Genomic DNA, 23008 nt, shown 5'->3' with positions numbered 1-23008 from the left:
AACACTTAGTCTACCTAAGTTCATCATCATCTTCATTATTCTGTCACCCAAACACCAACCCTTTGTGGAAGGCCAAGTAAGTTGACAAGGTCACTCGATCATCATCCTCACCAAGGCAAGCTCGTGGTCCTTAGTATTAGGAACAAGACCGGGGTCCCTAACACATTAACAGCATCGTCTGTGGAATCTGAGTTACTTTCTACGCCGAGAGCGGGAGAATGACGATATTCCAATGCGCTGAATAATCACCGAACGAATAGATGAAATCCTCCCAAATAAATGTTCTCAACGTTTTAGCTTTTATTTTTATCACCAACACTATCGCAAAAATTGGGCAAGCAAGCACTCCCTCACCCATGTGTTTAACGCCACGGTGCACTTTAGCACTCTATGCGCAAAACATAAACCCAAAGAACAGGGCAAATTAACTACACGACTACTTGAGCTACCAATGCCCAGTGCACTGTGCAAAAATAAGGGGTAAACACAGGCAAGTACTATACACGATACACGTGCACCTACACTTATTAAGCATGGCACTATGTACTTAAGTGCACAATGTCGTGCACGTCCAACCATGGAGGGCACGCACAGTGCCATGCACGAGAACACCGCCGTGGCACCCCTATCGGATGTGGTAAAAACCACTCAGCCCCATCCCGCCATGGCACAGTAGGGCCGCCAGCGGCCACCTAGTGGCCCGACGAAGTTGTCTGCCCCCTAGAGGTGGTTCCTGACCACCCCAGCCAACAGACAGTGGCCCTTGGCCACACACATAGTGCACGAAACGTGCTCCAACGTGCACGGCAAACTCACAGCATTGTCATGAGCCCCATGTCCCCACCAGCAGTCACCACCTGGACAGTCGGCATCTTCTGCCACCCTTGAGGTGGTCCCCAACCACCATGACGAGCAGAGGTGGCCCCCAACCACGCCAACGGTCTCCACTTGGAACGTCGGCATCTTCAGTTGGCTCAGAGGTGGTCCCTAACCACCACGGCGGGCACACGATGGCCCTCGACCACGCACCCCGTGCACGTGTCATGCACGACAAGCTCAAGGCAAACTGCCATGAGCCCCCAATCCCACCGGCAGTCACCACATGGACCACCGGCATTGTCTGCCTTCTCCAGGTGGTCATCGGCCACCCCGCCCTACACAAACATCTCAACCAAGCAACACGACACTGAGCTCCTCAGCCAAGAACAGCCAACTCCAAGGCCACTAAGCTCCTCGACCACCAAGCTCCTCGGCCACCACTGACTTTACGACCCTGCACTCCTAGGCCAGAACTGTCACGACCTCCCCCTCGCCCACGGGCTCCCCTCCCTCGGCCTGGTGGAAGACTCGACTCAGCTAGCAAGCGACGAATTCCCCTTCCTCGGCCTGAGATCTGTCTCAACTTCCCGCTCGGCCATGCACTCGTCCAGGCCTCTACACGAGCATTACGGCAACATGCAAGCAACCACCTCAACCACATGCACCAATGCCAAGTGTCTCGGCCACCCACCACTGCCAAGCACGGCCACCACCAGACCGAGCAGCCTAACCCGACATGAGCTCTCTCCAAGGCACGTTGCATGGCCCATGCAAGTCTTTCCAGCGGGCAACCAACACAATATGTTGCATAGCACCCGCAATATACTCCCACCAACCACCACCCTACCAATCAACAGGCATACAGAACTCCTCAAGACACAATTGGCCCGACAATAGTGCTTCACATGACCACAGTGAGTCTCCCTCGGTAAAAATAAATAAAAAAATAAAAATAAAAAAGGAGGAGAAATGGGAAGGAAAAAAAAGAAAGCAAAAAAAAAAAAAAAATAGCAACCAGGATTGGGCAATTTCGATCAAGCAAGAATTGGCTACAGCGGCTAAAACACACCGGTTTCTCCCTCAAAAATTGTGCACATTTGCCAAGAGCCTAATGGCATACAACTTGGTTCTCTAAATAGAAAACCTGGGTTCAAAACCCCACCCTCATTGTGTCAAAAAAAAAAACTTGTGCATTTTAGTTTTACTATCGTAATTTATTCCTATAGCTCGAAACACCGACTACACAGCCACACTTGGACACCATTCAGACGTCTCAATATTTCTCCATCAAAATAAATTGCTTGGCACTCACATGGACACAAACAAGCGTATTTTCTGCTTACCCTCCCAGTAAAGAACAATAGGCGAGTCAAGCCCCACCGGCAGTGGGGCTTGACTGTGACTTCAACTGGCGGGTGTAGGTGCAGGTGTGGGTGTGGCTGCGGGTCCAGTCTCAAGCTGCCTATCTTACCTCCTTGTGAAGTTCAAAGAGGCGAGTCTAGTCTCTAGGTAGCTCGACCTCTCTCACGAAAGAGTGCGATTCCAGGCAATCGGCTGCCCGACGACTTACCCCAACCTACGTCACGGCGGAGTGCGGGTCCAACCAATCAGCTGGGATTCAAAGAGGCAAGTGTAGTCTTCAGGCTGCTTGGCCTCTCCCACGACGGAGTGTGGGTCTAGTCCTTCGCTGCCTGACAACTTACATTTCCCGTAGGCATCAACAAGAGAGTCCATCCTCCACCCCCCCCCCCCACCCCCAAGGCCCCAACCTCCATCACGGCGAAGTGCGAGACCAGCTCCAACCTGCCCCAACACTTACCTTCCATGTGGCGTCAACAGGCAGGTGCAAGTTCAGTCTCAAACTTCTCGTCTTACCACCCCATGAGACACAAAAGGATGAGCTTAGCCTTCAGGCAACTCAATCTCTCTAACAGAGGAGTGCGAGTCCAGCCTATTAGCTGCCCAGTGACTTACCCCGACCTCTGTCATGGCAAAGTGCGAATCCAACTTCACAGCTGCCCAAGAACTTTCCTCCCTGTGAAGATCAAAGAGGCGAATCTGGCCTAAGGTCGCTCGACCTCTATCACGGAGGAGTGCAAGTCCATTCATCGGACTGCCCGACAACTTCTCCGGGGATGCCATCTCCTGCAACGGAACGCCAAACAAATAACGCCTCAGACCCTCACCACACTCCATCTCCATCAAACGAAACGCCAAATGAGTAACACCTCAAAACTTCGCCACAGACCAACAAGACAATTCAAGTTTGAAAATTTCGCATTCGTGATTGGAGATTGTTTACACTAATCAATTTGATTTTTGCAGCACTGTCAAGCATCTCCTATTTACCTCCTCGTGAGACTCAAATATACGGGTTTGGTCTCCATGCTGTCCGACCTCTCACATGGCATATTGCAACATCTCCTTCAACAAACACCAAGTGTTTACACCTGTGCCACAACTACCTCGCTCGAGTTATCTTCGAGAACGAATAAACAGGCAGGAAAGATTAGGTTTTGCCTAGCCCCCAAGTGCCCAACCAGTGGGCAAGACACCTGATTGCCCGACCTTCGCACTCTAAGACGAGCTGTTGAAACCCCTAGAAAAGTGGCCTCGGGACAAGCCTTGACACTGCCCTTGGGAGGCAAGGACAGCACCATGGCCAGCCTACACGCATGCCTTGGCCCGTACCGTGACACGCACAGGGCGCCCAACATGCATGCATGCCTTTGCCCGTGCGTGGGCTCCCAGCATGCAGGCTAGTGAGGTTAGTGGCCCCGCACAGCCCAGTGGCGCACGCCCAGGCGCATGCCCAGGTGCATAGCCTTGCGGCCACACGCCCATGGGCGCAGCACTGCGCACGCGCAGCCCTCCGCACGCCCCTGCATGCGCCCCAAGCCGCACGCCAGCGAGGTCATGCCATCCAACGCACGACTCCAGCCCATGCCTTGCAAGCTAGGCCAGTGGCATGCCCACCAGGCATGCCATCCAACACATAGCTCCAGCCCATGCCTTGCAGCTTCAACGCCCAAGCCACCAGTTTGAGCCATGCAGCACACATGGCTCACCACCAGCAGGCCTTGCATGGTACCAGGCCATGCCCATCAGCAGGCCCTTGCATGGCACCATGCCATGTCCATCAGCAAACTATGTTGTGCCACCTAGCCATGGACTAGTCCAAAGACCACCATGCACCATTCTAGCCCATCATGGGCCCATGCATGCCACGGCCAACTTGGTCCATGCCACTATGTTATTGCTTTTATTTATTTTATTTTTATTTATTTATTTCCAAGGGACCTAGTGGGGGGTTTCCAATTTGTAACTCTTATAAATAGGACCCTTTGTTTTTGCTTTAACATCTTTTGACAAATTCCTTTTGGACGGCTTTGTTCTTGAGATCAACTATTTTGGTGCTTAGCACTTGGACTCTTTGGGGTGCGATTCGTGAATCCCTAAGGAGAGAATCACACTTTGCAATTCATAAATAATTGTGATTCGGTTTATCAATCTTATGAGTATTATTCATTCATTCTCTTGTCTTCCATTTTCTCTCCATTGATCTTATTATTTTATATGCATTGATCTTGAATTGTTCTTGAGTTGGTCTAGAGAATACATTGTGTTCCTCCATTGTTCATTGCCGAAACCATCACATTGCCTCATTTGATCCATCCAAACACTCAAGTGTCGCCCACTAGAGTGTTTGCCCTAATCCACTTTCCATAAATTGCCTTGCTGCCACTCCCATAAAACCCTAGCCAAATCCTCACTTACCATACACGGCACTTCCATATTTGCCCTTCTTACATCCCACTTTGCCCTAGCCGAAACCCTCAAGTCTCCATAAGCAAACTCTTTCCTTTTAGGAGTCTTGACTTCCTCCAATTCAAATCCCTTAAATCCCTCATCCCTAAAATCACTCAAGTCAACCATTGACTTTCCCTACTAGCCAAACCCGAATTCTCCAAGATTCCTACCACTTAGGAATCTTTCCTAAAATATCTCCCCACTTCCAATTCGGCAACCCTAGTTGCCTTGCAATCCGAAACCCTAGCTTCCATTCCCCTTGGGCGACAACCCTAATTCCCTTATCCAATTTCGGCAATCCTAGTTGCCTCATACCCGAAACCCTAGCCTCACTACCACTCATCAACCCTAGCCCCATCAACTTGGCACCACATTCAAGGAACACACCCTAGCCGTCCACATTGAATTGCAAGCCCTAAACACTTAGCCTACCCAATTCCACCACCATCTCCATCTTTCCATCACTCAAACACCTACCATTTGTTGAAGGCCAAGCAAGTTGGCAAGATCACTCGATCATCATCTCCACCAAGGCGAGTTTGAGGACTTAAATGTTTAGGGACAAGACTTGGGTTCCTAACACGAGCTCTGCGCTCACACCTAACGCGGTCGAGCTAGCATCCCGCTCATCTCGCCAAGAAGAGCCCCGTGCTCGCACCTAACACAGTTGAGCTAGCCTCCCTCTCATCTCGCCAAGACGAGCTCCAAGCTCACACCTAACGCGGTCGAGCTAGTCTCCAACTGATCTCACAAAGACAAGCTCCGCGCTCGCACCTAACGCAGTCGAGCTGATCTCCCACTTAGCCTCCCACTCATCTCGCAAAGACGAGCTCCATAGTCAAGCCTATCTCGTGAAGATGAGTTCCCCGCTCACACCTAACGCTGTCGGGCCTATCTCCCTCTTAGCCTCCTTCTTATCTCACCAAGACGAGCGCCGACTCACATTTGACGCAGTCGACCCCATCTCCTGCTTAGCCTCGCGCTCAAAAATCTTCATCGCTTAACACAAGCGAAACGAATAACCAGGGACCCACTCCCGAAATTTATTTCTCTACGAACTTTGACAAATTATTTAGATTGCATATTTTATCTTTAAAGATTCTCAATATCTTCTTTTTGGAGCAAATTGCCCTTAAGAATCGCGGACAACTGGAAGAGATAAAATATACCACACCCATAGTGTTCTCTAGGCCCAACCCAAGGTGGGAGGTCTCATAGGAGATGTGACATAAAGGAGAGGGGATGGGACATAAAGGAACGAGAGACAAAAGGATAAAAAGGAGGGAACCAGACAACTTCAAGGACTTTTGGCCAGGCTTATCCTCGGGGGGACGACGACTTCAATCTTTCCTTCAACTTCTTCAACCTCACGACAGGAGCTCCAGCGACGATATCTCTACCAAAAGATAGACCTTCGATATCCATTGTACAATGAGGATGAGTGACTATGAGAGACTGTAAAATAAGCATATTATATTGGATTCTCCCCCTCAAACGACCTATGGACGTAGGCATTATGCCGAACCACGTAAGTTTGTGTCTCCCTCTCTTTACTTTCCCTGTGTTTATGTGATAACCCATATGACATGGATAAGGGTAGGGGGTGTATAGAATCTCACATTGCTTGGGAAGGAAAAGTTCTTGCTCTTTATAAGGTTTTAATGAGTCTCTAATTGTATCATTGACTAGTCCTTTTGGAGTATAGGTCATGTGGTTTGGGTCTTCCATTGGGACGTTACAAATGGTATCAGAGACTATCCCAACCAGAAATATGGGACTTGAGCCGTGTCACCTACAATGAACAGGCCCGACAAGGACGTCGGGAATTTAAGGGGGGTAGATTGTGATACCCCCATATGATATGAATAAGGATAGGTGGTGTATGAAATCTCACATTGCTTAGGAATGAGAAGTTCTTGCTAAAGGTTCCAATGGGGCTCCAATTGTATCATTGATTAGTCCTTTTGGAGTATAGGTCATGTGATTTGGGTCTTCCATTGGGGCGTTACAGTTTATTTCATGTTCACTGTCATGGATGTACACATGGCACCATACGGCCCCACGGGACCACTACCGGGGGCTCCACACCACAACGATCGAGACCCAAATCGCCATAGCGGGCCAGGAATGACTATTTCTCCCCTTCCGGCCTGTTGTGCCGTTTTTAGACATTAACAAAGACATTGATGGTTGATGAAGTGGCTTCTCCCAACCAAACCCAGATCATGGATCATATTGTCAACTATTACAAGAATTTGCTTTTAAAACAATTCTCTTCGAAATCTATTTGAGATGTACTAGAAAAAATGGAGCAAAAATTGGATAGTTAGAAGATGTATTTATCCAGAGGTGGTAGGGTCACTTTAATCAAAGTGACAATTCCAACTTGCCAGCCTACTTCCTATCACTATTTTCACTTCCCACCAAGGTGGCTCATCGCATGTAGAAACTCCAACGGGATTTCTTGTGGGGGGATGAACGATGTGAATTCCACTAGGTAAAATGGGCCACAGTGTGCTCCCGTATCTCGAAAGGGGGATTGGGTATTCAAAACTTGCAATCTTTTAACAAAGCTTTGATTGGCAAATGGCTATGGAGACACCACAATGAACGGGGAGCATTATGGACAGTCGACATAGAATCAAAGTACGGTGAACCATGGGGAGGATGGTGTTCGAATGAGGTAAGTGGGCAGGATTATGGAAACACATAAGAAGAGGATGGGATACATATTCAAGAAATATCCGTTTTGAGGTGGGTGATAGGTCCAAAATCATATTTTGGCACGATGTATGGTGTCACAATAGGCCACACATGGAAGCTTATCCAAAATTCTATGGCGCAACAAGAATGAAAAAAGCCTCAATTGTAGACCTCTTGATACTACAAACGGCTCCTTAGGGAAGATCCTCGCAACAGACAACCTACGAAAACACCACACCATAGTCATGCATTGGTGGTGTGCGCGCAAAAAGAGCAAAGAGTCATTAGATCATCTATTACTTCCTTGTGAGATCACTATGACCTTGTGGAATAACTTCTTCGCTTAGATGGGATTAGTTTGGGTGATGCCGAAAAGGGTAATCGACCTCCTAGCTTCTTGGTGAGGCATCCAAGACAACTTTCAGATTGCATGGTATCCAAGATGGTTCTAATTTGTCTATGGTAGTGTAGTTGGAGGGAGAGAAATGAAAGAAGCTTTGAAGATTAAGAGCAATCAATGGATGAGCTTAGAAGTCTATTTTTCAATACTTTACCCCCATTGGTCGATTGTAACTGATTTTAATACATGACTTTTCATGATTTCCTTGTATCACTAAGCTAGCATGCATAGGCAATGCTCTTGAATATATCTCGTATACTCGGACCTTTGTCTATTTTTTGATCAATAAAATTTTTACTGATAAAAAAAAATTGATTAAACTTTTAACTATCAGGATCATAGCACCACCCCCACATTGATTATGCCCAAAGATATTTCTCTCACGATCCTAATACTCTTCTCAGTAATATGTAACATAGAGACACCATCATCCATTAAAAACTAATAAACCTTCAATTCAACCACTAGATGGTTCAAGAAACCTGTATTCGCCTTAATAAAAATTTAAAAACAACCAAGTCGTAAGATGCACGAAAAATGTATCAACACTAACTTCAATAACCAAAGGAACTAGAGTTTTTCGGCATCATGGCAGAGAGAGAGAGAGAGAGAGAGAGAGGAATCCGTACTATCAACTTGCACCCATGGGTTTAGCAAAAAAGTTGTATCGAGAAAAACAAATGAAAAAACAAACAAAATTGCAATAATCAATATAGTCATGGTCTCCCGAGTTTCTTCAATAAAATACTAGTATCCCAAGATTTACATATTCAATTAGCTCCAGAAGGAAAACTACTTAACTAGCACAATAAAAAAATAAACAAAATAAAGAGCTATCCCTCTTCCCAACCTTCAATTTCTAAACAAAAGATATATATACAAAAATGTTGTGAGAAAAAGAGAAACCAGTGAGATACAAAATAAAGTGATAAAAAATTACTAAAGATTATTTCTGTCCAATGCAAAAGAGGTTTTTATAATATGTTTGAAACTTATTTTCATGACTTTGGCAACAACAGCTTCAGTAAATGTGATTATCAGGTGGTCAAGCCACAATTTTTTTTTTTTTTTAAATTAGTCACAACAACATCAAACGAATCAAGTTTATAGTTGAAGAGAATGGCATCTATGTTATAATCTATAAGTAGAGCTATTCTTTCATACAATCAGCTAACCATCATATACATTCTTACACAAAGATAAACGACTCCCATTTCTCAAGAGGCTAGCTTTGGTTTCCCAAAATGAAGACTTCTTATCTTCTTTAGTTCCATTTGACTGCAATTCAAGTACTCCAATAAAATCTGAAAGGTTTAATTCTTTCGCCAACTTTTTTTACTTCCTACCAACTGCAAACAAAAGTATCTAACTAGTATATCTTGATTGGCCTCCTCTCACCTGTTTGACTAACACCATCTATGACACTCGAGCACCATATTAGTCCTCCTGAAGCAGATTGACAGATATATACCAAAAAGAACTTCTCTTATTAAATTGCATTACAAGTAAACCGGCCAAGTATCTAACCATGAGAGCTTGGTATAGTGGTTCTTCAAACGCACAACTTCTCAATATGGAGTACAGAGTTCAACTCTTCCTAGATTCAGCTGGCTCTTTGAGGCCACCTAGGACTTAATCCCAGTAGTTTCCTGGTGTGACTGGGACCAGGAATGTAAGGTCTTGCTTGGGTACTTTCCATTTTCCATCCAAGTATTACCTGAGCAGCCCAAAAAAGTCATATCTTTTTAGCCTCAGTCGTCAGTGAAAATTTTTTATTTTCCGTCCACGCATTCTTTAAGCACCAAAAAATTGCATCTCTTTTTTAGCCTCAGTTTTCTGGACAAAAAACTTTAATTTCCATCCAAACATCCTTTTGTCCAGAACAAAAAAAGTTCTAGCCACATTTTACATGACAAAAAGAAACAAACAAACCAAACCACTTCCACGAAAATCCAAAAAAAAAGTACATCTAAAAAAAAACTCTTCTGAAACATATTTTTAATGGACCCTATGACTTTTACAAACACCAATAAATTTCAAGAAATTCTCATATCCAAAGAAGCTAAACATTCCAGGGGTTAACTACGTGACAAAATGCGTTTTGAATGCCTTATCCAAAAACAAGGAAGGAACAAAGAAAGGTACCTGTTGCAGCTCAACAAGATATCTTCGAGCATGTTCAACTGCAGCTGGCCGTGCAGTTAGCTCTTTCAGTCTACAATCAAAAGTTCATCAGTTCAAACATCGTGTTGAGCCTCTCTAGATTTGTTATTATTGGCAGCAAACATGCAAAAGTCGGTTCAAGTCAAGAATGCCATAATTTGAATTAAATGAATTATACGACATATCACATACCTAAAGAACATGGAACCACCAACATCTTTTAACATATCTAGGCGTTCCTGAAACTCTGTAGCCGTAGCATCTTCACCGTCTATATATAACCATTCTTGCACCTAGGGAAATACAAATTGTTCAAATAAAAAAGTTCCAAGTGAGAGCTTAGTCAACAATAAGTTTTCGGATTTTGCCCAAAACTAAAAGCCAACCTCATCAAGCTTGTGATTAAATGATTGGCGCTCCTCCCCAGTAGAAATTTGATCCAACTCCTCAGATGATTCAAGCTGAAAGAAATTAATGAAAAACAAATGTCATACATTAGGGATATGCCGAAGGTAAGCAGATCATCGCATAATATAATGTAAGCCTCTTCTACAAGTCCAGCAGAGTCCTTGCCAATAAATGCATATAAATTATCTTTAATAAGTGAAATAAACCAACTGGATAATATGAAGGAAATACAAGCTAAAATTTGAACTTCAGTAGTCATCTTGAGGAATACAAAAATCTAGCATATTTACTGTTATATGAATAAATGGTTAAATGAACTAGAAGAATCCACCTTTTCTTTAGTAGCATAAATATATCCTTCCAAGTTATTTTTTAACTCTGCAGTTCTTCTTCTCTCCACATCTTTTTTGTCCAATGCTTCCAGTTTATTAGTAGCTTCAGCAAGAGATTCTTTTGAAAGGGGCATTCCAGGCCCCATTGTCTTCTCAACGATCTATGAATAGTAAATGAGAGAACTCAGCAAGGAAAATGAGCAGAATGGAAACTTAATAGCAGAATATTAAAAATAATTGTCAGAAAAAATAACTTTATGATGAAAATACAATCTTTCATTGGACTGTTAATAGTAGGAGGACAATTTTACAATTCACTTGTTTGTACCTTAAGTGGAACCCTAAATGTCCTCTTTTTCAGCTTTCTTTCTGTACTCAGATCCATGGTATTATGCTCTTCCATGTTAGAATTTGATATGTTACTGAACCCAACAGCAACATGCAAGTTGTCATTATTTTCTTCGGAAGAGTTTTTCGCATCAGCTTCAACTGATATGTTGGGGGAAGTAGTAGTTGAATTCTCCAGGGTTAGATTCCTTTTAGCAACTTCCACCCATTCTGTTATTTCAAAAACCGCATCCGCCCGATCCAAAGAAATAATTCCACTTCTACTGAGAGAGAAATGCAGATTTGTCTTGATAGGGGCGGACAAGTTCCGAGATGAATAGCTGAACAATATAGAGACAACAGACATAAAACCAAATCAGATTTGTCTGAAGCTTTTGTTTGAAAAAACAAAAACTGCCATTACTCGTGTCATCAACACAAAGGCCTATGAACTTAGGTTTCAAGAATCGGTAATCTTACTTCTCACTCGCATCAGTCAAACCAGACACATCATACTGAGCAAATATGGGAGAAGTGACACCGGGTGGTAAAGGATCTTCATTCTCATAAGCAAGTGAGATTTCAAAATCTTTGTTGTGGATAATGGACCTGAATATCTGTTATACGGGCCAGCCCAATCATAATAGCAAAATTAGAGGAAGCCTGTGTTGTTGAACTATCTTTCAATTTTCAACATCTGTTACAGCATAGATAAAATTGCTTTGCAATTTACCTTACTGGGGAGTTTCTTCATTCGTTGAACAATTAACTGCCTACTGCTCTCATCATTAAAAGAATCAGGTCCATCTAACACAAAAACAAAACCATAGGAAGAACCATCAACCATTCCAAGCTTACGATTTAGTTTGATTCCATCACTTAGATTCGCAGCATGCAGTGCCGCACCAAGAACTATAGCTTCATCAGCATCCAGATGTTTGTCTAGCTCTTTCCTCCCAAGATATTCCTGGAGCTTAGCCTGTTGTTAAGGGAACACAAATGTTCATTTTTCAAATTTATCCTCTGACATCTATCAACTAATCAAAGATTGGATATATTAATTAATTTCAAGAGCAGATTAGTATAACAGAATTGAATATTCTGGACCATCGAGACATTGACATATAACAAATCATAATGGTGTCAACTTTGTCAATTGATACACAATATGCACATTGGTGCAGTAAATATTACCATGCACCTTCACTCTGGCAATTTAAAACCTCAACATTTGCACCATAAAAGCCACACACAAATGCATGCAAAGCAAGCGCATAAACATGTAGGAGAGTACAAGGACAAGATAAGATTTTAATATCCAAAAGACAAAATTGTGAAAGAGCTCCAGAGGATGTGTAATTGGTTTAATATTGTTACCCTTATAATTCAGAAATTAATATCCAAAAGACAAAAATCCAAACGGATATGAAAAGATAAAAAGTGGAGACTGAACTCCATGCCGTCACAGGAAAATATCTTCCTTTTCTGGATGAGTAGGAGAGTACAAGGACGAGATAAGATTTTAACTGAACAGGGGCGATCCATATAACTTAGTCATAGAACTTTCATAAAATCCATCTTAAATTGAGCGTCTTATGCAACTAGTTAAAAGAAATTACCGATCAAAATAAACTGGTTAAAAGAAATTAATGTTTCACTGCTTGGATGTGAGATAAGATTCCATATAATTCTCTCATAGAACTCCACAAATCCATCATAAATTGAGTATCCTACTATCATATCCAACTGGTTAAAAGAAATTAATGTTTCCCTACTTGAATATGAGATAAGATTCTGTGTCATAAGTAAATTCATCAGGAAAAAGATAGTACAAACCTGCAACTTTGGGTTGGTGCTATTTGAGTAAAAAGCATGGAGAATCAGTGGATCACTTACTATTGCATTGTGAGGTGACAAGGGTGCTGTGGGATGAGATTTTTAGAAGAGTTGACGTCGCTTGGGTAGTGCCATTGAGGGTGGTTGATCTACTGGCTTGTTGGAAGGAAATTCAAAGCTGTTCTCGAGTGGCAGCAGTGTGGAAGATGATTCCGTTGTGAATTATGTGGTGTATTTGGTCAAAAAGGAATGAGTGATGCTTTGAAGATAGGGAGCACACAATGGCGGAGCTTCAGAATTTTTTTGTACACACTTTACTGCTTTGGTTTTCGGCTATTGTGCTTAACGGAAACAATGCTCATGAATTCCTGTCCTTAATCTATCGATCTTAGAATGTATTTAGATGTTCTTTTGTATACCTCTTGTGCACACGGACTATGCCTATTTCATTTCTATAAATACAATTTACCTCTTACTTATAAAAAAAAACAAACCTGCAACTTTGGGACTCTAGTACCACCTCCTATCAACTCCACTGCATATATCTCATCCACCTTCAGACCGCTATACTTAAGCACTTCTTTCACTGGAATGAGAGACTTCTCCCACAAATCTTCGCAGAGCTCTTCAAACTTCTCACGAGTTATGGTACTCCTGGAGGACAGATAAAAGGTCAGACAATACTATTACTAGTTGATCGGTTCACTACCTGAAGCCAACTATCAGTATGCATAACTTGTAAGCTATAGGGAAAATTAGTATGAATAAACATTTAGCATAAGCCATTTTTCACAAATACAGTTAGAAGTATCAAGTAGCATACTGAAACTTATATCTACCACTTAGCAATTAAAGAATGACCAACAGATGAAAGAGGCATCAAGATGGCAAGCCCTCCTGACCATGTTCCCGTCTTTTTTTATCCAGTAAATAGAAACTGCTAACCAGAAAAAAATAATAATATTAAACTTTTCAGCAAAGAGTTTATATTGTGCTTAAACAGCCACCAACCTGAAGTCCCGATCATCATAGAGGGATTCCACTGATATTGGAGCCACTGTATTTGCACTAAGAATTTCTTTTGTACGCTTAACTTGTTTCTTCAATTTAGCCATTGCCTTGGAAGATTTCCGCACATCAAACCCATTTCCAACTTGTTTATTGAACTCATCTGCAAAGTACTCCACCAACCGTAATTCCATATTCCGGCCCCCGAGCTCTGGGTCCCATCTAACATCCTTGACCTGCACACAGAATAATTGCATAAAGTAGGCAACAACCACCAGGACATGCATGCCTGTGTGTAAAAAAATGACACGAAGTAGCATAGCGAACAAATGTCACACCAAAGTACTTAGGATTTGAAATTAGGGTCCCTAATTGTTTGATCTAGTGGCATGATGACGTACACATGAAATTATTGGAAAAAGCAAGAACTACTTGAGCTCACACTTTAGCTTTATGAAATCATTTTAAGTTTAGTTCCACCTAGCAAAGATTCAATGTGAGACTTGGCACTCTATCATTTCACCCACCCAATATGGGACTCCGTCAATCTGATGTGTTATAATCATAAATAAGGTTGACAAAAATTGGCACAATAAATTGCAGTCTTAGAAACAGAGTGACTAAAAGCTGATAATAGAAACTCTAAAGAAGTAAGGAGTGGTTGATATTGGCATCTATTGCATATCAAATCAAAGTAGCCAACATACAGTAAGCCATAAAAATTGTCCAAACTCTACCAAGAATCTGGCATTGTTACCCATCTGCATTATTTTTTGATCAGTAAATAAAATTTTATTGATCGTAGGAATAGGAAAAAGCCCAAGTACACAGGTCATATGCAAGAGCAATGCCTAGGAGTGATGTTCTAGTGATACAAGAAATTCATGAATAATCATTCTATTAAAACTAGCTACTATCAACCATTGGAACAAGGTGTTAAAAAACAGAAAGTACTAAGTTCATCCAATGACTGCTCACAATCTTTGAAGCTTCGCTCATTCCTCTCCCTCCAAAGACAACACCACCATAGGCAGATCAGAACCATCTTCCAAATTGCAACGATCTGAGAAGTGCCTTGGAGAGCTCTCCATGAAGCTAAGAGGTCAATCACCCTTCTTGGCATCACCCAAGCTACACCCACACTAGCAAAAAAGTCATTCCACAAAGACATGGCAATCTCACAATGTATTAGTAGATGATCGACGGATTCTCTGCACTTTCTACACCAACAACACCAATCTAAGACTATGATCCGGTGTTTCCTTAGGTTTTCGATAGTGAGAATCTTCTCCAAAGAAGTCGTCCATACAAAAAATGATACATTTAAGGGGGACTTTGTCTTCCAAGTGCTCTTCCACAAGCATGGATATACATTACGCTTAGATGGATTGGCAGGAGTGTACTGTGAACCTCCCTTGCGCCGAGGGGCACCAAAAAAGCTCGTCTTCACCACTCCCCTCATAGGGACAGAATAGACTAGGTTGTAAAATTCAGATATTGCTTCAACTTCCCAATCATGGACAGCTCTAAGAAATGTGACATTCCATTAGGAGTGTCGTTAGATTGGTCAAGGAGGTCCGCAATCAAGGTTTCCTTCATTTTTGCTATACCAAAGAAGTATGGATAGGCCTCCTTAAGTGCCCTGTCACCACACCATATGTCATGCCAGAATTTAATTTGCAACCCGTCGGCCTCAAAACAGAAAAAAGTAGAAAAATTTAGTCCACCCATGTCTGACGTGCTTCTAGATCCCCCACCCCATAGGATCCACTCACCTCATTCGAGCACCAACCTCCCCATGCTCTACCATACTTTGAGTCTAAAACTATTCTCCACAAAGCTCTATGTTCTATGGGATATCTCCATAGCCATTTGCCGAACGCCACCTTACTAAAATGCTGCAAATTTTGAATGCTCAAACATTCTTCAGAAATTAGGGAACAAATGGTGGCCCATTTTACCATATGAAATTTGAACACATCATTCAGCCCTCCCCATAGGAAATCCCATTGTATTCTCTCCAACCAATAAGGCCGCCTTTGATGGAAGCGGAAATAAAGAGAGGAAATAAGTTGGTAGGCTGGAAAGGGTACTTTTGATGAGCGTGACTCTGCCACCAATTGGATAACTATATCCACTTCCAACTAGCGAGTTTCTACTTCATCTTTTCTGGGACATCATTTCAAATGGATATCAGTTTGTAATGAGCACCCAACGAGGGAGGCCAAGATACTTCATGGGTAAATGGGATGCCTTACATCCCAAGATAGAAGCCATACTATCCACATTATGCACTTGCCCCACTGGAACTACATCTGATTTGCCTAAATTCACTGTCAATCCAAAAACAACTTTAAAGCACAAAAGGAGAGCCGTCAATACACGGATATGATCATGGATGGTCTCACAAAATAAGAGATAAGAAATATTGAGAGAACCAGTATTTACCTCCCCTACTAAAAAGCTAGATATAAAACCACCCTCCACAACACTATCGATCATTTTGCTAAATGCTTCCATTACGAAAACAAGTAGTACTAATGCAGATAAGGGATCCCACTGTCTCAATCCCCATGAACTTTGAAAGAAAACGCTTGCTAGAAGCATGAAGTAGAGATGAAATGTTTGATCCATGAGCACCACTTCACTCCAAAACCACAGCTCTCGAGCATATAGAGTAAGAAGCTTCAATTGACTTGATCGTATGCCTTTTTCATATCTAGTTTGCAAAGAAGCCTCGGCTCTCCCTTGAGTTTACTATCGAAACATTCGTCGACAATAAGCACTGTATTGAGTATTTGCCTCCCCTTCACAAAGGCATTTTGGGGCTTTGATATTAGCTTCTCCACTGCCATGCTTAACCTATCCACCAAGACTTTTGAGATAATTTTATACATCCCACTCACCAAGCTAATGGGGCGAAAATCTTTAACCTCAACCACCCCTGGTTTTCTATGAATACGAGCAATGAAGGTCACATTGAGGCCTTTTTCGAACCTTCCATATTCATGGAATTCTAGAAAAACCCCATGATATCACCCTTGATCACTTCCTAACAAGATTGAATGAACGCCATAGTGAACCTAGAGCTTTATCACCCGCCATGCTTTTTAACACTTTTCGAACTTCCATTTCTTCAAAAGGCCTCTCGAGCCATCCTTTTACTTGTGAGACAAAAGTATCAAAGGTAAGTCCGTCTAATCTCGGTCACCAAGAAAATTGTTCCTAAAGAAAATTCTCATGGTAGTTGACAATGTAATCCCTAACCTCGGTTTGGTTAGAGATAGTCATCCCATCTGCCACCAACGTATCAATGGCGCTGTTCCTCTTGTATGAGTTAGCCACCCAAGGGAAGAACTTGGTATATTTATCCCCTTCCTTCAACCATAGGGCTCTTGACTTTTGTCTCCAAGATATCTCTTCTGACATTTCCCTCTCAAGTTCTATAAACACTTGATTTTTGCGAGCCCCTTCCACTTCTGACATTTCCCTTACCTCCAATATGTTCTCCAAACCCTTAAGTTCCTCAAGAGTAGCTTCTTCAGGCCTTCCACATTACCAAACACCTATTCACTCCAGCTCTTCAAATCTTTTTTCAATGCCTTCAATTTACATGCCAAAATATAACTTGTAGTTCCCTAGAATTGACAAGAAGTCCACCATTGTTTAACTTGGTCAATAAAGCCCTCGGATTTCAGCCAGATGTTCTCGAATTTGAAGTACCTTGGACCTCCAAGTATTCCTCCAATCAAGGAGGATGGAAAAGTGGTCTGAATATAGTCGAGGAAGACGCTTTTGAATGAGATTTGAAAAATGGGTTTCTTAATCCGAGGAGGCCAAGAATCTATCAATCCTCAACCAAGAAGGAGGTCCACGGTTGCTCGACCAAGTCAAGGAACCACCTGCAAGAGGGATATCTAATAGATCTTGGTCAGAAATAAAATTATAAAGGTCTACCATTGCTGAATTGTAGTTGGAACCACCCGATCTTTCACTCAGGAAACGAGTGACATTAAAATCACCCCCAATACATCAAGGCAAATCCCAGATGCTACATAGCCCAACCAACTCATTCCCCCATAATAGTCTTCTTGCTTGATCTATATTAGGACCATAAACACATATGAAGGCCCATTGGAAGTCATCATCAACAATCTTAAATGAGCAAGCCACTGTGAAATCCCCATGCCATCCTCCACCTTTTTCACCACCCGTTTATCCCACATCACTAGAATGCCCCATTAAATGTCCAGTTAAACCGTTTGAGCTCCCATGCTCTTTTCTTAGTTGAGTTGACCTAACCATCCGGGCTAGCCTGTCTTTGTCGAGCCTCTGCCATTGCAAGTATGGGAATAAATTGGTCTTCGAAACCATTACATACAAACCCAACACAGCATTGAATCTCCTTGACTTCATGGAGAACCCATTCCGAAGCTTGGGTTTCATTTGGGTGTATAGAGTTCAACGGGGTAGGTGCCTCCCAAAACTCTCCATTGCTGCCCAAAGGACTAGACTGTCAAAATATTGGACTATCTACCTTCACCAGGTCATAACATGACCCGTGCCAGTACTCCCTCACATCCCCTTCTGAATCGTACAAAACCATAGCTCCCTTGGAAGGTTCGGCCCTTGCATTGACCATTTCACGGTCCCTGGCATTAGAGACCTTACCGAAGCCAAAGCACACCTCTAATGGAAGTTTCAACCAACTTTAAGGAGACACAAGTAGGGCCGCACCCTCAATCCCCACGATTTCAGCAACATTTTCTAGCTCCAAGACAGGTACAACTTCCTTGAGTATCACCGACGCTATTGCCACCACAGCGGCGACCAGAATGTCGTCCACCGGATCACCCACGTCAGTCAACCCATTCTACGTTGTCTCCGTCCGACAATTCATCAATTCTGATTGTTCCGACAATTCATCAACTCTGACAGTGCTTTCTTGGTTCTGAAGGCTGGGTTGAAGGAAAGGTTGGGCCCTTTCCTAGAGGCTGGCTTGTTTTCAACCCACCAACATTGGGTTTAAGGTCTTAGGCCATATGGGTTGGGCCCTTTCCTTTTACGGCCCGCGAGGTACGAGCCCCACGGATACTTCTACCTCCTTTACACAGCCCACAAATACTTCTAAGCCCAACCTAAAACATTGGTTTACCCTCTAAATAAAACTATTGATCATCTCCCTCAAGTCTAATATCTCCCTTTTGAGGCTACCTAAGGCCATCTGATCTACACGATGACCACTGAGTAGAGCACCCCCCCCCCTCCCTTATTGTATAAGTGTTGTCAGCTGGCAATGTCTTTGACTAACATGTCCGACACGCCTCTACAACGGTAACACCATGCCTTTGTGAATTGTCCAGATTGCCCTTCATATCCTTTGAGGACTACCCATCTCTACTCAATGCTTCCTCCAACCTACAGTGGACGACTCTAATGGCAGAGCCAATGTATTGAGTCAAGGCAACCTCCACATACGACTTAAGTAAGCCTTTTTGTTTAGTCTTTCTATTGGATGGTTCCGGCCCCTTTCGATAAATTTTTCCCAAATTTCTCCACTCTTTCATGTGCCTCACGAAGTTCCATCGCAATTTTTTCCAACCCTTCCCTTCAACTTCTTCAGGGATTACGATGGGGCTTCTTCTTCCACCCCCTCTATATTCCACTAGAGTCAAGAATCTTCATAAAGCATTAGAACATCTTTGTGCAATGAAAGCATTGCTTCTTACAGGATATTATTCAGCATGAATTACTTATCAAAAGACAATATTCAACATGAATTGATTTCCATGGGACCACTAATCCTTGACTACGTCAGTCTTAGGCTGAAAACATTTCTTTTTTTCAAAAAATTTTTAGAAGTAATATACATACAAGATATTATTCAGAACGAGTTACTAGTCCAAAAAATATTCAACATGAATTGATTCCATGGAACCACTAATCCTTGACTACATTAGTCTTAGGTCTAGTTTGTTTTCACAAACCTTTCAAATCATCTCATCTCAACATCCAAACACCATAAACACAAATACTTTACAATTTAAAATATTCAACTTTTTCCTCTAATCATTACAATTTTCCAAACTTCTAAACAAAACACAAAAATAATTCAATTTTTTCAAATTTCAAAACAAAAATTATATTAAAAAATTATATTATAACCCTCTTTTAACTTTATAATTTTTTTAGTCAACTTTTTCTCTCATTTTCCAAAACCCTATAAAAATCTTAATTCAAATCATTTCATTACTATTCACAAATTATATCACTATTATTCACGTATTTTTCATCTCATCTCATCTGTGTGACCAAACGAGGCCTTAGGCTAAAAACATTTCTTTTTGTCAAACTGCTCATATTCAGATGGAAAACATTTTTCGGTACAGTGCATCATTTTCTGGAATGGATCCCCAATCAATATAGATTTCTAGAAAAGAAGTGGAAACACCCTAAACTCGATAATTGCATGGCAATAAAGTGCTAATAAAATATTTGAAATGAAATGAGTCCTCACCAATCATTCCTTCCTGTGCACATCCATGTACAGGTATTAACATATTGATATACATTTTTTTTTTATAAGTTTAGGGAACACGTTTAAATTTCCAGCATTACATATTGATATACATTTTATCACCTTAGAGCATTGTCAAGTCCAAAATTTGGCTAAAAGTTGAGGTTTTAACTAAAGTAAAAGACATTGAAGAAATTCTTCCGCATTGGACTATCCATCACAAAGTTAAAATAATAATATAATATTATATATTTTAATAATAATTTCTTTTTCAATAATTTTTTTTATATTTTGCAAATACACTCTATAGATTAATTAAGAATTTAATTTTTACTTAAAATTATTATTTTCCAACTATTTTTTTTTTCCTCAAGCTAATTATCCAACATAATATAACTTTGTTTACAAAAAACATTTCCTGTACATAATCTGGTCGATATCTGTCCATTGTCAATAATTTCAACCTGTGAATAAGAAGAGAAAAGACCATTGTTGATTATTTGTGACTAAAGTATAGGTTTGATGGGTGAATAGTGACTCTCCAACTTTGAAAATTCTTTTAGAGTTATTGTAACTCAAAAACTAAGCTAAAGGTTTTTAACTAGTCCAGTACATGTTATTTATACAAAATTTAGCTATATTTTAAATTTCACTGGCATTTGGCTAGTCTAATGTCAGTGCTCTTATCCAACCAAACAGTATGCACAAGAATAAACCCCAGTTTCAGACTTGACAATTGCAATTCATTTTTATCCTATTCCTATCAAGTTTTAAAGTTCACCTGAAATTGGTTGACCGACACAGTCTTCCCATGTTCTTTACCACTATATGCCGAGTAATGCACTAACGCTGCATATGTACTGCTCGCACCCATGTCATAGAAAATAACATGCCTCGACCCGTTAGAAAAATCCTTGTCAATCCCATACTGCAACGCCGCCCCTGAATGCTCATTTACCAGTGAAAGAACATTAACCCCAGCCAACTTGGCCGCCTGAAGCAGACCTCTTCGCTCCGCTTGTCCAAAATACGGCGGCACTGTAATCACTGCGTCCTTCACCGGCACCTTCGAATGAAACTCCGCCAAATTCACCGCATAACCCAAAATCATTGCTAATAACTCCTCAACTGAATAAATGGAACCGTCGTCATCGATTTTAAAATTGACAGCACCTCTAGAATCTTCTATGATTGGGAACGGTAAGTAAATCGAGTCAAGAAAGCTTTTTGAGTAATTATAAGGCTTCCCAATTATGTCGCGGATTTGAGAATAGACTTTGTTGGGGTACCGAGCAACGAGTCCCGCAGCTTCTTCGCCGATAAGGCGAGTACCAGAATGGAATGCCACTAGGGCCGGAGATTTGCGTTTTGACATCTCGTTGATCGCGATTGAGATCGGGCTCTGTCCGGGTTTTAGGTTCACGACAGCGACTTTTAGCCCTTCGGAGCCGAGATCTATGCTCGAAACCGCAGATTGAGACCGTGAAACGAAAAGGCAGAGCACTGATAGTACTTGCCCTAGCTTGAACAAGATGGAAGCCATTCCGGATTATGCAAGCCTCTGAGTAGCAAAAGCCAAAGAGTTAAAAGAGTCAGTTGATTGATGAGAGAGAGAAGCACAAAAAAAGGCAGGATCTGGTGCTGCTTAGTCTGAGAAAATTGGAAAACCCAACTCGGCTAAGCCACAATCAGAATAGTGTATATATTTCAATTCGGCTATTGATTTGTATGAACTTTACAATTGTGGTAAAAAAATGAGATAAAACAAATATTTGAAAGTATGTACGAAGCGTTGAAAGGGGAGAGAGAGAGAGAGAGAGACACCAGGGGGTAGCAGATCGCATTCTCCAGAAAATAGAAGTGCCGTATGGAACGGTGCCTGTTTAGTTGACGAGAAAGCTGAACAAAATTATTTGGACGTTCAGAACATGTCATACGCGTCGTCTCAGACAGGTGGTGTTAGTTTGGCCCTTGGGGTAGCTAGATGGATGGAGTACGAGGTTTAGGGAGGTTTAGGGAGGTTCTGCGAGGGGATTGCGAAGGAAATGCCTGAATAAGTAAGGGAGGGTTGGGTCAATACATCGTGTAGTGGGGGATTAACAATGGGTACGTGGCACTTGAATAGCATGGTTACTGAGGTGGCTTGTCCAGCACCCTTAGATCCTGAGAGTTCCCGGAGTTACGTGGTAAGGCAGAAACCAAGCTGAGGTGTGACAAGCCCATTGGTCTGTATGACATCGCATTGGCCAGCTGGGCACAATGCTGGACCGTTCAGCCTGTTCAGTTAGTTTGCTTCTGATTGGCCAAGGGCAGCTAAGGAAGAATATATTTTGCCATATCATATCCTTCCAGCGGCTCGGCCCCTTAACGTCCTCGGACCTTTTTTTTTTTTTTTTAATTATTATAAGAAATAGACATTATTTTATTTTTAAAATCGAAGTTACAGCTGTGACTGGTTAATATAGAGAAAAAATTCAAATTATAAGTCAAACTACTCATACGTGGAAAGCTTCCTCGCACACAAATTTTTTTACGACTTACATTATCTTATCTTCTTAGAACTCGTTACTGACAAAACTGGTTTGTCTGAGAGTACCACTCTCTGAAAAAAACAGAGATAACCATCCCCACCTCCAAATGAGGATAAGGACAAACCTCCAACCTCCAAAGAATGAGAATGACAAA

At 41.9% G+C, this 23008-nt stretch overlaps 1 protein-coding gene across 1 annotated transcript in view; it reads right to left on the bottom strand.

Moving 5' to 3' along the window:
• Positions 1-22365, bottom strand: part of LOC121262299 (heat shock 70 kDa protein 17) — a 35543-nt gene extending 13178 nt beyond the window's left edge. Inside the window, exons 1-11 of the mRNA XM_041164704.1 lie at positions 22148-22365; positions 21105-21884; positions 13810-14042; positions 13293-13452; positions 11696-11941; positions 11443-11579; positions 10964-11303; positions 10635-10796; positions 10282-10356; positions 10088-10188; positions 9878-9947 (exon numbers count right to left, since the gene is read on the bottom strand). Of these exons, the coding sequence (XP_041020638.1) occupies positions 9878-9947; positions 10088-10188; positions 10282-10356; positions 10635-10796; positions 10964-11303; positions 11443-11579; positions 11696-11941; positions 13293-13452; positions 13810-14042; positions 21105-21866 (2286 nt within the window). The 5' untranslated portion in view covers positions 21867-21884; positions 22148-22365. The remainder of the gene's footprint in view (positions 1-9877; positions 9948-10087; positions 10189-10281; positions 10357-10634; positions 10797-10963; positions 11304-11442; positions 11580-11695; positions 11942-13292; positions 13453-13809; positions 14043-21104; positions 21885-22147) is intronic.
• Positions 22366-23008: the final 643 nt, after the last annotated feature.

The sequence above is a fragment of the Juglans microcarpa x Juglans regia genome, chromosome 4S (genome assembly GCF_004785595.1).
Source record: "Juglans microcarpa x Juglans regia isolate MS1-56 chromosome 4S, Jm3101_v1.0, whole genome shotgun sequence".
NCBI lineage: Eukaryota > Viridiplantae > Streptophyta > Magnoliopsida > Fagales > Juglandaceae > Juglans > Juglans microcarpa x Juglans regia.
Note: the sequence above shows the minus strand (reverse complement) of the source record. Positions and strands in the feature narration are given on the sequence as shown.